At 33.8% G+C, this 16,232-nt stretch overlaps 1 protein-coding gene across 1 annotated transcript in view; it reads right to left on the bottom strand.

Annotated features, from left to right (window-relative positions):
- LOC115215610 (tolloid-like protein 2) overlaps window positions 1-16,232 on the bottom strand; it is a 441,621-nt gene that overhangs the window by 227,419 nt on the left and 197,970 nt on the right. The window contains exons 6-7 of the mRNA XM_029784834.2: window positions 15,506-15,720; window positions 5,227-5,418 (exon numbers count right to left, since the gene is read on the bottom strand). Coding sequence (XP_029640694.2) covers window positions 5,227-5,418; window positions 15,506-15,720 — 407 coding nt within the window. The remainder of the gene's footprint in view (window positions 1-5,226; window positions 5,419-15,505; window positions 15,721-16,232) is intronic.

Below are 16,232 nucleotides of genomic sequence, written 5' to 3'. Positions count from 1 at the left end.
CAGTGTGTTCTTTTCATTTTTGCATAATACAGACAACAATATATTCCCTGTACCCTGTATATATATATATATATATATATATATATATATATATATATATATATATATGTATATATGCATATATGTGTAAACAGATGTGTGTATATGAAAACACATGCATACTTGCACATATACATATGTACCAGAATCCTTTCATTATAGAAATTCTTAGTAGTATAACTCAGATATGAAGTTGTAACATGCAAATGGAATATATGAAGTGCAGTGTGCATTTTTTGCAATATTACTACATGTTGTGCACTTCCTTTGAATTTTTGAAATGTTTATTTAAATTTTTTTTAACTGATATTAAAATATATATATATACATAAAAAAATATATATGAATTTAGCTATTATTTATTATATAAAATGAAAATAAACATTTAAAATACCTTTCAAAATATTATCTGCTTAACAGCATTTAATTAACTATAGATTGTTGAACAAATATTTTAGCTGTTTGTTGCTGTTGTTGTTGTTCTTCTTTTAAAAGCATTTTTAAAGCATTGACATTAAAAGAATTAATAATTATTTACTGCACTTATGAGCAAATCTCTGCTACACTGGATTTAAAACAAAACATTTAAGAAATCAATTAATCTCAAGGAGATTCTGTGAGTAGCTGTATGACTGAGATAAAAAGCAAATAGTTCTTTCTAATTTTGGTACAAGGCCAGCAATTCTGAAGTGGAAGGAGCAAGTCAATCACATGAAATTCAGTCCTTGACTTATGCTTAATGTTTTGGCCTGTCAAAATGATGAAAGGCGAAGTCAATCTCTTCAAAAGTAAAGTGTCACAAGCCAAAAATTTTGTCCAGTGTTGTAACAATGCTAGCTAACTGCCTTACTTGTTTCAGCCATTAGACTGCAGCCATGCTGGGGCACCACCTCAGAGAATTTTAGTTAAATGAATTGACCTTCCACCCAGCTCTTATTCTTTTAAAACCTGTTACTTATTCAGTCAGTTTCTTTTGTTGAACTGCTAAGTTATGGGAGACATAAACACACCAACAATGGATGCCAAGTGGTGTGGTGAGGAGACAAATATGGACACAAAGATACACACACATACAGACAAACATATATGTGTGTGTGTGTGTGTGTGTGTGTGTAATATGCTTCTTTCAGTTTCTTATTTCTTTACTGCCCACAAGGGGCTACACACAGAGGGGACAAACAAGGACAGACAAATGGATGAAGTCGATTATATCGGCCCCAATGTGTAACTGGTACTTATTTAATTGACCCCGAAAGGATGAAAGGCAAAGTTGACCTCGGTGGAATTTGAACTCAGAACATAACGGCAGACGAAATACCGCTAAGTATTTCGGCTCGAGGGCTAATATTTCTGTCAGCTCGCTGTTTCAGTTTCTGTCTACCATATGTGTGTAACATGCTTCTCTCAGTTTCTGTCTACCAAATTCATTCATGAGGTGTTGGCTGACTTGAAGCTACAGTAGAAAAAAACTTGCCCAAGGTGCCATGTAGTGGGATTGAACCAGGAACCATGTGGTTGGGAAGCAAAATTCTTACCACACAGCCACGTCTGTGGCTATAGAGGGCAAAAATAAGTAAATTAAATAAAACTGAGTGAATTGGGGAATTGTGAGCCTAAAGAAATAGGAGTGAAGCATGGGTGGTGCAAGTGAGTTGATAAGTAACAGTTTGTAATTATTTGAATGAAACAATGAGTTGGTGAGTGAATGAGTAAAGAAGGAGGTAGGTGATAGATTATAGAAAGGAATGTGTAATTTGTAGAAAGAATGAATGATGGAGAATCTAGATGATGAGAAAAGCGAATTACTGAATGAATGAAATAAAGCTTAACGTGAAAGTGAATGAACGTACAAAATGAATGAGTGAAAAAAATTAATGAAGGAGTATTTACATGATTAGAGAAGTCAATTACTAAGTGAATAGAAAGAGTTTACTGGTGAGAGTTTATGAAAGTATAAATGAAAGAGTAGAGATGTATGTGAATAAGTAAAAATGAAAAAGAGGATAAATTCACAGATTATGCTTATCTCTTCATTTTTGTTCAGATTTCTGATAAAGATTTCCTTACTTGAATCTAAAGAGTGATGAGGATATGTATATATATATGTGAATATATATGTATATATACGTGTATATATATGTATGTATATATATATATATATATATAATATATATATATATACATATATATGTATGCATATATATTTATATATACACACACAAATACATATACATATATATACACCCATCTATGTATACATGTATACACATATACATATATACATGTATATGCATATATATGTGTGTGTGTGTGTGTGTGTGTGTGTGTGCGTGTGCAAAAGTGATGTTGTTCATCTTATTTATAGCACCGTTCCAAATATACCTGATGTAAAAATAATAATAAAAAAAAAATGAGATATCTAAATTACTATTACAAACGCCGCAAATTCATCGAATATACATTTTATGTTTGGTAAAAAAAAATTAAAAAATAAATAAATGATAATAAATCGTTAAACTATTTCAAAGATCGGTAATTTATATGAAAAAAAAAACCAACTAAAAACAAACTGGAAAGTAACAAACAGACTTATCTAAATAAAATGTCCTATCAGTGAGTTAAATTATAACAATATCCTGCCCCTCCTCTTCCTCCCACCTTTACTTTTTACTTTCGCTTTCTTCTTTTTCTTTGCAAAATAAATAATTGCTGCAGATTTTATAGCTTTCTTCATTGATTTTTACCAAAAGAGAGTCATTAGACTTTGTGGCTACTTTCTACCCTCTTGCTGTACTATGACATCATTGCTATCACTAATAAACATAGCTACAGTCGATATGAAAGTGTGGTAGAGATAGCTGAGACAATAGTGCGCCAAGCTATACTTTATAGCGTTTCATGAGGTACCTTATTGGTTTCATTATAAATCCCAAGTGGAGGTCTGTCGATTTTTAACTTTCATCTTTCCAGACTCGATATCTAAATTCAAAGAACTACTCCCTTCTCCTGCAAAGCTAAAAGCTGATCTTGTGCCTGTTCAAAAGAAATTATTCTTATAGTTTTAGAAGGTCAGTGAAAACAACATAAACCATAAAGATTTAGATTCGATATTTTACAGTATATTGTTTATTATTTGAAGAATTTGGATTCAAATCCCATAAGTTTAACCCTTTAGCATTCGGATTACTTTGTCAAATGTTATCTATTATATAAAATCTGTTCTGTCTGTCTGTGTGTGTGTCTTCTGAGATCTCGGGTATCCTCCATCCGATTGCACTCAAATTTCATATGTAGATACCGACGGTATCAGGGCATGTATAAGTCATGAAAAAATTACAAAAATCGATTCCAGGTGAGAATGTGATTGATAAAGTCATTTTTGTCCTGCTTTTCTTCCACCAACCTGTACGTAACTGCACCTTCCATTTTTTGTTGTTTTTTGTACTGCTTAAAGACACATATCTTTCCTGCCAAGCTTACTGTTTAAACCATGTTTATGTTCTCCCAGTCAACAACCTTATCATTACTGGTACTTTAAACTCTTCGGTTGCATATTTGTGTGAATAAAATCGTTTTTCTTTGGAATAGAAAAAAGTCTATCTTTATTTCTTTTTTTGCTGGTGTCTCAAATTTAGGTTAAATCAGTGTTTCTCAAAGAGGCAGCCTATGGGACGGTTGGACAAGTTGTTTTGAGAAATTTGGTTCAAATGTTTGACAACTCAGCACCGTCCATTGGACAGGGGGCGTTTTGCTCGTACTTATATATTCACATTTTATAAAATTAATCCTGTATAATCTCACAGCTTTGAGATTTCAAAGACGTGATTGTTTATTTTTAGAATGAGATTGCAGAGTAGGTATGAGAGACTAGATCTGGCCAATTTGAACATAAAACAGGTAGAATATGTGTGCTGGATATGGTTGGTTTAAATGCTAACCGGTAAATTTTGAATTTTTGCATTTCATTCCTTTATAGTTGATAAGAAAATATCAAGCAAAATATTGTGGGTTGACTCAATCGATATTATTGTTTCCATCAGTCTCTCCAATTTCTCACCTGGCACATGGCCCCTTCTCTCAGTTCAACTCCTTCTCTTTCAGCTGACAAGCCCTTGTCTTGCAAACTATTTGGTGACCCTGTGGATGCTATGTCATCATGCTGGTGCCACATAATAAGTATCCATACTGGTGCCACATAGAATGCAAATGGCAACAAAAGGATTTTGATAAACAACTGATTAAGCAAGCAATCCATTAATTAGTTAATTAAATAGCTAACAAATTCACTAATAATAGAGTGAAACTGAACCAGTGTGTGTGTTAATTTTTGGTGTAATGACCCTCCCAAAATGCAACAAAGTTAATAACAGAGAGAACATACATAAAAAGCCTATAACTACAAATGAAACCTGCATCAAGGGCTAAATTGTCAGAATTTTCATTGTTCTATCTCTTCTATTTGAGGGCCATATTTCACTAACTCACTAGATTAATGAGGCACAGCCATTTGTTTAAACAAAGGACCACGTGTTTATGGAAGATGCAGATGGGATTGCATGACAGTCATATGTATATCAAACACTGATGATTTAAATGAGACAAATTATAGTTTAACTAGATCACTGATTAATCTACAACTTATATGATGACAATGATGATGATGATGATGACAATGATGATGACACCAAAGATGACGACAACGATGATGAGAATGATGATGATGATGATGATGATGATGACAATAATGATGATGATGACAATGATTATTATTATTAATAAGGTTGTGAGCTGGCAGAATTGTTAACACCTGGGGCAAAGCAAAATGCTTAGTGACATTTTGTCTGTCTTTACATTCTGAGTTCAAATTCCTTCTGCTATAGGCACAAGGCCTGAAATATAGGAGAAAAGGGGATATTCGATTTCATAGGCCCCAGTATTTAACTGGTACATTAAGCCAGAAAAGATGGAAGTTAAAGTTGACCTTGGCAGGATTTGAACTCAGAATGCAAAGAAAAAAATGCTGCAAAGCGTTTTACTTTATGCAGTAATAATTGTGCCTGCTAGCTGCTTTCAATAATAATAATAACAATATCAACAACAACAATAATAACAATGATAATGATGATAATAATAACAACAACAACAACAACAATAATAATATTAATAAAATCAAGAGAAAATACTCACTGTTTTCCTTTTGGTCTGGACTACTTGGGCCTTCTAATTTAAAAACTGTAAACTGAAGTAAAATTTTACTGTTGTTTGAAGATGCTTGGATTTGCCATTCACAATGTGTAACTGGTTTATATTTTAAAGGATATTCTGGACTCTGGATTAAACCTCCCCATCTATCATTGACTAATTCAGTGTTGCTGCAATCTACAAAGGGTAAAAAAAAACAAAAAAAAACAAGATTATCATCAAGGAATATAATAATGTTTTAATGTTTTGTCTCTATTTTCTTCATCTCTTTCTCTCTCTCTCTCTCTGTATCTTTCTCTCTCACTCTCTCTCTCTCTCTCTCTCTCCTTAAAAAAAAATTTTTTTAATTTTTCAAATACAATCAATTTTGAACAATTTATCAAACTTTTCTGATTCTCATCTGAATTGTTTTCATTTATGTAAAAGCATTGCAGATAAGAATGAAGAAAAACAAATTTGATAAATAGCTTTGCAATCACTTCTCGGAAAATAGTGAGAACTCAGAAGTTTAATTAAAGTGAGTAAAATATTTAATTTTTAAAAAAAGAAATTTTTTAAAAATTCAAACAAACACAAAACAAATATAGCAAATAAGGCTTTAAAATTTTGAGAAATTGTATCTAAATTAAGAAAACAATGTTTGAAGATTTGATAAAACTCATAAATTATATTAAAATATGGTACTGCATTAGGAGAGGGAATACAAATATGGGAATATGACCTTGTCACAATTGCAGTTAGTTTACTATTTTTTCTTTTTTTATCATCTTTAAAGTCTGATTAATAACGAAGAGAAATTAGTCTAGATATTTCTCATTATTCATACTTAACAACTTTTCACTCAATCCATATCTGTAACTGATGACGGTTTAGAAAAAGAAAGCACAAGCCTAATCTCAAAATAAACATTTTTCAGTCTAAATCAGCACTCCCTTGAAATATTTCAATATAAAATTGCAATAATAAAAGCCAAAATAATATGACACAAAGTAATAAGAAAAAGAACAGAAAATAATTTTATAAAAGTTATAAAATACAGTTTAATTTTTTTTAGTCTAAGAAATAAAAATAGAACTAGAACAGCAGAGACTCTCTTATTTTAAGAAGAGTAATATTGGTACTGTAGCACCAGTATGGTTATTTTTTAGTTGGAAAGAATGGTATTGATAGGAATTAAGAATCTGATTGAATGCCATGGGATCTAGAAGGTAAGGTGCAATATTATAAGGCCAAAACTGGAGAAAGGAAATGTCTGCTTCAAAATAAGTTCATAGAAGCAGTGTTACATTTAAATAGGAAGAAATGTCAAGGAGGCAATTGAGATTAAGAGGAGTAAAGATGCTGAACTAGTGAAGCTATGTCATACTAAGGAATGGCTAGTGAGGCGTGTCCCCATTGTGGTACGATGCATAGGGTTTGCAGGCCAGTCCCTCTGCAGAGCTGACAGCATGGTTGGTATCACAGAAGTCAATAGACAGAAGGATATTAGGTTGGCTATGGAGGCAGTAGAGGTTAGCTCAAGGTAGATGCAGATCAGATCTGAGCATTGGAAGAGGTAATGCTACCAGGGATATTACTAACTCAACTGAAGTTGGGGCTTGATTAATCCCAGCTGGATCACCTGGGTTAGGGTGTTCTGATGTTGAAAGACCCAAAATATCGAATGACTCCAGGAAACATCACTGATGAAGCGCTGAGGTGCTTCACAGGATGATGTATGGACACACTTTGATTGTGAATTTACAATTTGAATCAGTTATTTTTTTTTTTTTACAATTGATTATGCTACTTCTAGGGTTAGAAACAAGCACTGGCTGCACCAGGCTCCAATCTTGATCTGGCAGAGATCCTACAGCTGGATGACCTTCCTAATGCCAACCACTCCGAGAGTGTAGTGGGTGCTTTTATGTGCCTCTGGAACGAGGGCCAGTCAGGTGATACTGGCAATGGCCATGCTCAAATGGTGTTTTTTACGTGCCACCTGCACAGGAGCCAGTCCAGCGGCACTGGCAACAACATCGCTTGAATATTTTTTCATGTGCCACCAGCACAAGTGTCAGTAAGGCGACGCTGGTAACGATCACACTCAAATAAGAGTTAAATAAATAATCTACTAGAGAGAATGATATAATATAATATATATATATTTCAGGTCTAATGACTCTTCTTGTCAGTTATTTTTTGTTCTCAACTTTGACCCTCCATAAATCCTAAATTATATTTTAGAATTTATGGGAGCTACTAAATTTGAAGACTCATATTGTTGTATGAGGAGTTGAAATGAGGACTAGATAGACAGCCAACAACGGATGAAGGGTCATGATGAAGTTTCAATGCATGATACTAATCCTCAGCCATTGGAGATTCAAATTTCCAGTGGCTGAGCATTAGCATCATGCTTTGAAACTTGGAGTACCAAGGAATTTGAATGAGCCTGTTTTGATCCATGCATGTAACTCTCAATAAATGAGTTCTTTCATTTGTCCACCCACACATAAATAAATGCATACATACACACACACATACATGCAGAGAAAGGAGAAAGAGATGTCAACATCATATTCCAATCAGTTTGACATCCGATTGTCATCAGGTGTCTTATTCCTGGAATGTGTATCATAATTAAGAATATAGGTAGTAGTCTATGAGAAGTGTATGTAGTGTGTGAAAAAGAAGGCATTAATTAAATGATGCAGGAGGGTGATGAAGATTAATTAGTTAAGTAATTTTTAGAAACAAATTAAACTTTTGTACCTCTATTAATTACATTGAAGCTGTCTGAATTAAAATTTTAAAATCATCTCATTTTTCAGATTCCATTTTAGTGGTGACAGATAAATGGTGAAAGTTTGAAAAAGTTTCTCATTGGATGCATTGAAGAAGGAATGCAATGAGTAATTAATGAATACTATCAGCTCAATGCTAAATTAATTCTAGAGTTGGATATATGTTGGTGTTTAGTGTTAGGTCAGACTGGATTGAGCAAACCTACACTTCAAGCATTTCTATGGATGTGACTGTCGCAGCTTTTTAAAATTTAATGTACATAGAAATGTTTAACATCATCCAAACAATGTGTCCTTCCTATTTTGAACCTGGTTGGTATGATTTGATGAAGATTTGGTTTCAGTTTCTAGTTTACTAAACAGTTTATCAAATTACATAAAGTGATACTGTTTGGTGATTTGGTGGTGAGTACTGGCTTCTTTAAGAACAATAGCTAGATCAGGCTGTAATCGGTTTTCTTTGCTTCATATATAGATACATATATATGTGTGTGTATGTGTATGGGTGTATATATATATATATATATATATATATTTATGGATCTTTTCACTTTGACCGGCAGATTTTTAAAATTATTTCTTTGTAACTGCCAGAAAATGTTGTTGACAAAGAACCAGAGAAATTGTATTCACCTCAATAGATGTCATTGATTGGTTGAAATTGCCGAAATGCAAGAAATTAAACAACAAATAGATTACAAACTACAGAATTTTCTCAAGAAAGCCAAGAGAAAAAGATGTTTTATGTAACACATTCTACCAGTATACAAAGTTTAAAAGTGTTTAGTTACAAAGAAACTATTTTAAAAATCTGTCGGTCAAAGTGAAAAGATCCATAATTATTGTTATATTTAGGGGTGGTCATATTTTTGCCAATCAAATACATGCACTATATACTTGGTCTTCACTTCAACTTTATAATTATTGTTATTCTAATGACTTTTCTCTTAAATCTTTCATCACATATCCTATAACCCCGCCCTCTTCAGTGACTCCCCATCATGTGTCTCTTCCTGTTTCATTTAAAATGGACTGTATATATATACATATATTTTTTTTTCACACACACTCACAAACACACACTCACACACAGCTCTGACACTTGTCTAACTCATTATAAATTTTAAAAAATATATTTTGTCTCAATCCATTGTTATAAGACTACAACATTTGTTAATAGTCTTATAGAGAAATAAGGCACACATAACCTAGTAGTACAATGAAATTAAATTTCATGTTTAAGAAATTAAAAACTTAGTCTTATGCACAGTCGCAAGTTGTTTATTCTTCAATGTATTTCTATAAAATTCATGAAAGAGCCAAAAAGTAAAAAAACACGAGAAGGAAAGAAATTTAATATTTCTAATTATATTGACAAGCAGATTCTAGTTTTGGCATTTCTTTTGATCTTGAAAATCTATGATGTAGTTATGTCAGATTTACATAAATCAGGAAATGCATGTCACTGAATATAATACGTTTAACAGAGCAGAAAGTAATTTTAAAAATCAGAAAAAAAAAAATTTAAAATTAAAACAAAAAAAATAGAAATTAGCAGAAGTGGTTTCAAATCATGTTAAATATGAAATTAATGTTTCTCAAAGTAGGTATTAGATTACCATTTTTGGAAATAAAAGAGCTATTCAGTCATACAGAAAGAATTCAAGATTTTAATAAATATTAATCAAATGCAATCCTTGTTTTGTGAGCTGTTGATTTATTTCATTTAAAATGTACCGTTCTTTTATGATCTCATTTGGCATCATCAATTTGGACACAATTGCATTTAATATTCATACTTTGAAAAGGTTATTTCTATACAGATTTTAGTTCTACTGCCAATGTGGCTTGTTCTTAAATTTCCACCACCAAAACTGATATCAAATTTGAAATATTAATAAAAGCAAATGGATAATGGCAGACCTTTAATTTGTAGCTAGTAATTTATGGAAATTGATGCATTATATATCTATCTATATTCTAGTAAACCATATAACATATCTACATATATAAATTATGTATTATAGCAAGTAGCTTACTGTCTTCACCTACAAATGATATGTAACAGGTGCATTCAAAATTATTTACTGTCAGCCTATCATAAATTCCAATGCATCTCTTGTGTATCCATTGTTTACACCTTCTTATAACCAACTGTTCCATATCTTTCTAATAAACTAGTGTTGTTTTTCAGGCAACCTTAGCAAAGCAGACCTAAGATCAAAGGTATTCAAATGAAGCCTATTCCATGGTATTTTTTCCTTCTTAAACATATGGCATTTAGGACATTATTGAATAATTCCCTTTCTTTTTGAAGACAGTGTTGAAAGATACAAAGGAAACTTGACTCTTATTTATAACTGGTCAAATGACCAGGTAGAGGATTCCTCTATTAACTAATAATTTGATCATCTCCGTAATTATTTTCAAAATAAAGTCACTACAAATACTCTTCCACAGTATCACTGTTGTCCTATTCTTACATCCTCATCATAGCAGAAACAAGTATCCTTCTCTAAGGCCAAAATATACTTCAACTCTCAACAATTACCAACTTCATACATAGTTCAAAACCAGCATGACCCCCACAACCACCACCACCAACCAACACAGCTCTTTCATACAGCTCTGTCTCATTATTCTACATTGTCTGTCACTACTACAGTGACCTTTGATCCCTGGTAGTTGTGGTTGGTCTTGCATCACTTCAGCTGTGACTTGTTCAATTCCCTTGTCTCTACCTCTTTTTACCCCATCCAAGTTCATACTCTAACCCCATTCCCCAGACCTTATTTCCAAGAATATCACCTTTCTCTAGAGGGGTGATACTCCTACTTTTTAAATATGTATTTTCTGCAGCTGTTCAAGAAAATAGCATTAACCAGACCGATGTCATTGGCCTCAGAGGAACTGTGAAAGCTTTGATTACAATAGTTTCCTTGAAACCAAGCCATTTGAATAAATAGATGAATGAATAAAAATATATTCCATTGAAATCCACTTCTCCACTGATCCCGTAATGATTCAGCTCTAAGAGCCAAATAATCAGTAAAGAGAGACGATTCCCTTGGTTAATTGCATTTAAATTCCGTGGCCAGAATGTACAACAGAAATAGTAGAATGGTTGTAGATATTAACACTACTACTTACCCTCTTCTATTTTTATCTTTAGCAACTTTTAGAAGCTAATTATCAATTCAACTGTAAAGACATTTTTTAATTTTATTTTTCATCATATTAGAGAATAAGAGACATAGTAAGGCAACCAAAGACTGTCTACTGAGCTGTTTGTCCGATTTGAACTTGGAGTTAATCTCTCTCAAATCACAACCTATTGTCTTACAAAGAAAGAGCATGTTGAATAATAGGCCCATAGGTGCAATGTATGGAAAAAAGATGAAACGAGCACACCTGGAAAAGTTTTTATTTTATATAGGTGTAGGCATGGCTCTGTGGGTAAGAAGCTCATTTTGTAACCATGTGGATATGGTTAGATTCCACAATATGATAATTTAAGCAAGTAGTAATATATTTCTTTACTGCCCACAAGTGGCCAAACACAGAGGGGACAAACAAGGACAGACAAAGGGATTAAGTCGATTACATCGATCCCAGTGCGAAACTGGTACTTTATTTATCGACCCCAAAAGGATGAAAGACAAAGTCGACATCGGCGGAATTTGAACTCAGAACGTAACGACAGACGAAATACCACTAAGCATTTCGCCCGGCACGCTAATGTTTCTGCCAACTTGCCGCCTTCTAAGCAAGTAGTAACAGGAAAATTTGGCAGATAGAAACTGTGAAGAAATCCATCATATACATACATATATACATACATACGTGTGTGTGTCTTTGTGAGAAGAGAGAGAGAGTGAGTGAGTGTGTGAGTGTAGGTTGATGGGATGATTATAATCTTGACTGTTATCTAATTAGCTTTTTTGTGTTAATTTTATTTTGATTTCTGTATCTTTTAGTATGATTAATTGTCTTAAATATTTTAGCATATATCAAATGAGAGAATTGAGTGTTCACTTTATTTGCATGTTGTTGACAGAACCAGAAGAATGCATTGCAAGCTTATTGAATAGATTAATCATGTTTCCAAATCAAGATACCTGAGGATGTGAACAAACTAAAAGATGATTATTGCATATTTCTATATATTATAGCACGTATTACATCACTGTGTATGGGATAAATTAAGAATAGTTCATTTATGGAAACGATCATAATGTCAGTTTGACTTCTTTCTTCCCTTAAATTATTATGTATATATTATATATATACCTGTGTATATATACATTTGTGCATATGGGTGATTACATATATATATATACTCTTTTACTTGTTTCAGTCATTTGACTGTGGCCATGCAGGAGCACCACCTTTAGTCGAGCAAATCGACCCCAGGACTTATTCTTTGGAAGCCTAGTACTTATTTTATCAGTCTCTTTTGCTGAACCGCTAAGTTATGGGGATGTAAACACACCAGCATCAGTTGTCAAGCGATGTTGCGGGGGGGGGGACCCTATAAGGAACCCTTGTGTATAACGAACCCCCCTAATTTTTTAGGCTTAAAATTTGGAAAAAGGTTTTGTAAGGGATTATAATACTATCCATATATAAGAAACTCCCATACTTTTTAAACCTAATTTTTGACAAAAAAGGATTTCTTATACATGTGAAAATATGGTATGTGCTGTATACTGGCAAAGGATGAAAATATCAGTGAGAAACTCAGAAAGCCAGTGCTCTTTAAACGAGGACCCCTGTTGATATTTGCTCAGCACCAAGGTACCAAGATGCTTTCCTGTCACACACACCTACTGCCAGAAATGCAATGAACTAGTGATTGGCTCATTAGTTACCTGTAACAATTAACATTATTGTTACAAAATCACATTGCATAGTAAGTAACATACATAAATTCTCAAAGGATATGTAGCATCCATCTGCAACACCACAATCTGGAACAGTACCAGCTGTCTTGTTCTCATATCCTCAACTGCCTTCGTAATGTAGTTAATTAGATTCCAGTATTATTAGCCCCACCATCACTGCCACTGCTGCTGCCACCACCACCATCACCTCCTCCTCTTCTTTTTCCACTAAAACTGCCATATTTTTTAATCAAGCTGACAAGCTAATTATCATCTCATAATATCAAATTAATTAAATGAATGAAGAAAATCTAAACCTATAACAACAAACGTTGTGTTGTTGTAACGAATCCTAAAAGTAAAGTTTCACCTTTTTCCATATCTGCATTATGTAATTGCCTAACTCATTAGCAAGCTAACATGTTTTCTGCAACGAGCTTTTCTTGTGGTCTTACCAAGAAACGAATGCTTTTTGTGACATTTATATATCTAACTGAACCAATCCCTCTTAATAAACATTCTGCCTCCATCCACCCAACAATTTTTGAAATACTGAATGTTAAATGAGACTTACAAGCAAATGTTGTGAAAGTTTCATTCTCTCTCATAACAAATCATCAGTGTTATCTTTTTTTAACATGTTGCTGTACAAGCACTGATAAATCACAATTCTTGGAGTAATGGCAGATGATTCTTTAATGCTTATTTTATTTTATATTGCATTTTGTGAAAATGAAGTGTCGTTGGTGACATGCTTCAAAATATCTAATTGCTAACTCAGTGCATGTAAGATGGTGAGAGGTAAAAGGGAATGTCTATGCAATTTGGAAGGAACAAATATTATAAGGGATTTTTGTATGAAGGGCAGTGGTTTATCAGTTTTTTTTCACCAATGTTTATATATATATATATATATATATATATATATAGAGAGAGAGATTTGACTGAGAACTGGCGAACCAGATGGCTGCACCAGGCTCCAATCTTGATCTGGCAGAGTTTCTACAGCTTGATGCCCTTCCTAACGCTAACCACTCCGAGAGTGTAGTGGGTACTTTTATGTACCACTGGCACGAGGGCCAGTCAGGCAGTATTGGCAATAGCAATGCTAAAATGGTGTTTTTTACATGCCACCTGCACAGGAACCAGTCCAGTGGCACTGGCAACGACCTTGCTCAAATGTTTTTTCATTGTGCCACCAGCACAAGTGACAGTAAGGAAATGCTGGTAATGATCATGCTTGAATGCTGCATTTTACATGCAACCGGCACGGAAGCCAGTTAGCTGCTCTGGCAATGATTGCGCTCAGATGTTGCTCTTAGCGCTCCACTAGCACGGACGCCAGTCGTCGAATTTGATTTCGATTTATTTTATTATAAATGCAAAACAGCAACACTGTGGAATCAATATAAGCTTAAATAATAAACTGCAATAGGTGAACCGTAATATGGCAAGGGATTACTGTAGTCATATTGCAAGATGGTATCAAGATCTTTGTCCTTAGAGGCAGTCTGTGTCAAGCACAGAATCTCTAGAATCAGTGTGTGTGTGTGGTGTGTGTGTGTGTGTGTGTGTGTGTGTGTGTATGTGTGTGTATGTGTGTGTGTGTGTGTGTGTGCATGTGTGATTTTTAAGAAAGAGTTATCGTTTTAATGTGTTTTTTTAAAAAGCAACAGAGAGGTGATATCATTGCTCAGAAGGAAGAATGTTTGAAACATAAGTGATTTTTTTTGAGTTCATTAGAGTTGACAGACTGTGAATTAGAGATAGTCTGGTCAGCATACATTGATTGCATTAGAATAGTTTGACAAGAAACATTTGATTTAAGAGACAAGAGAAATATGGAATAACATAGACAGGAATTTTAGCTAAACACATCTTCTGTTATCTTTTACTTGTTTCAGTTGCCGGACTATGGCCATACTGGGGCACCATCTTGAGAGATTTTAATTAAACAAATCAACTGCTGTACTTCTTTCTTTTTAAAGTCTGGTACTTACTCTAGTGGTCTCTTTTGCTGAACTGCTAAGTTATGGGGGACATAAAGAAATCAACTGTTGTTGCCAGGTACTGGTGGGAACAGACACAAACATACATATGTATACATGTATATATGCGATGGGCTTCCACACAGCTTCTATCCGCTAAATCCACTCAAAAGGCTTTTGGTTGGTCTAAGGCTGTACTAAAAGATATTTGGTCAAGGTACCATGCACTGGGACTGAACTCAAACCCTGTGATTTGGAAGTAAACTTCTTACCACTCAGCCATATCTACCTCTATCTGAAATTTTGTGCTAAATTCCACTTAACCCTTTTGTTACCATATTTCTGTTGAGATACTCTGAGTTTCTTTCAATTACTTTAAATATAACAAAAAGAATTCAGTAAAATAACTCAGTTATCATTAAGCTAAGTGTTAGGAACATAAATTGTGATTAAGGTTTGGTGGAAGATTTTAATTAAAAACTCATGAAAACAAGACATTTGTACTACAGAGCCAGAGGTGGTTTCAACCGGGTTGGTATCGAAAGGGTTGGAAAGAAGCTTGAAAGACAGTTTACAGAAACATTTTGTAATATCACTTGTTACTTACCTGTATCTTTATTTACTTCATCTTTTCGAATAAATTTGTATCTGGCACGGAAACCCATGTCTGTTCCATCGTCATCAGAGTGAAACAAAATCTTCACTCCTTTCTCGGTTAGGATTGGACCAGGATTGTTTTTTCCACAGTAACGTCGGATTACAGAATAGTTGTTAGGTCCTTCTAGCTGTTGGTAAATTTCTAAATAATCTGTTGCTTTACAACTGAAATGGAAATAAAAAAAGATACTCATAAATTTTTTTTTTCTTTACTACCCACAAGGGGCTAAACACAGAGGGGACAAACAAGGACAGACAAAGGGATTAAGTCGATTATACCAACCCCAGTGCGTAACTGGTACTTAAATTATCGACCCCGAAAGGATGAAAGGCAAAGTTAACCTCGGCGGAACTTGAACTCGGAACGTAACGACAGATGAAATACAGCTACGCATTTCGCCCGGCGTGCTAACGTTTCTGCCAGATTGCCGCCTTAGATACTCATAAATATAAATACAATATAAATATGGTACCATCATCATTTAAATCCCATTTTCCATGCTTGCATGGTTCAGATGGAATTTGCTGAGGCAGAGGTTTTATAGTTGGATGTCTTTCTTGCTGACAACACTCAGATATTTCCAAGCAGGATCAGGCTTTTCACAGAAGACTGGAAACAAACAAGCTCACTTATGTGATGATGATGCTTATCTACAATCACCATGTGCTATCTAGAC

The sequence above is a fragment of the Octopus sinensis genome, linkage group LG9 (genome assembly GCF_006345805.1).
Source record: "Octopus sinensis linkage group LG9, ASM634580v1, whole genome shotgun sequence".
NCBI classification, from domain to species: domain Eukaryota; kingdom Metazoa; phylum Mollusca; class Cephalopoda; order Octopoda; family Octopodidae; genus Octopus; species Octopus sinensis.
The sequence above is the reverse complement of the archived record's forward strand: the minus strand, read 5'-3'. Positions and strand labels throughout refer to the sequence as shown.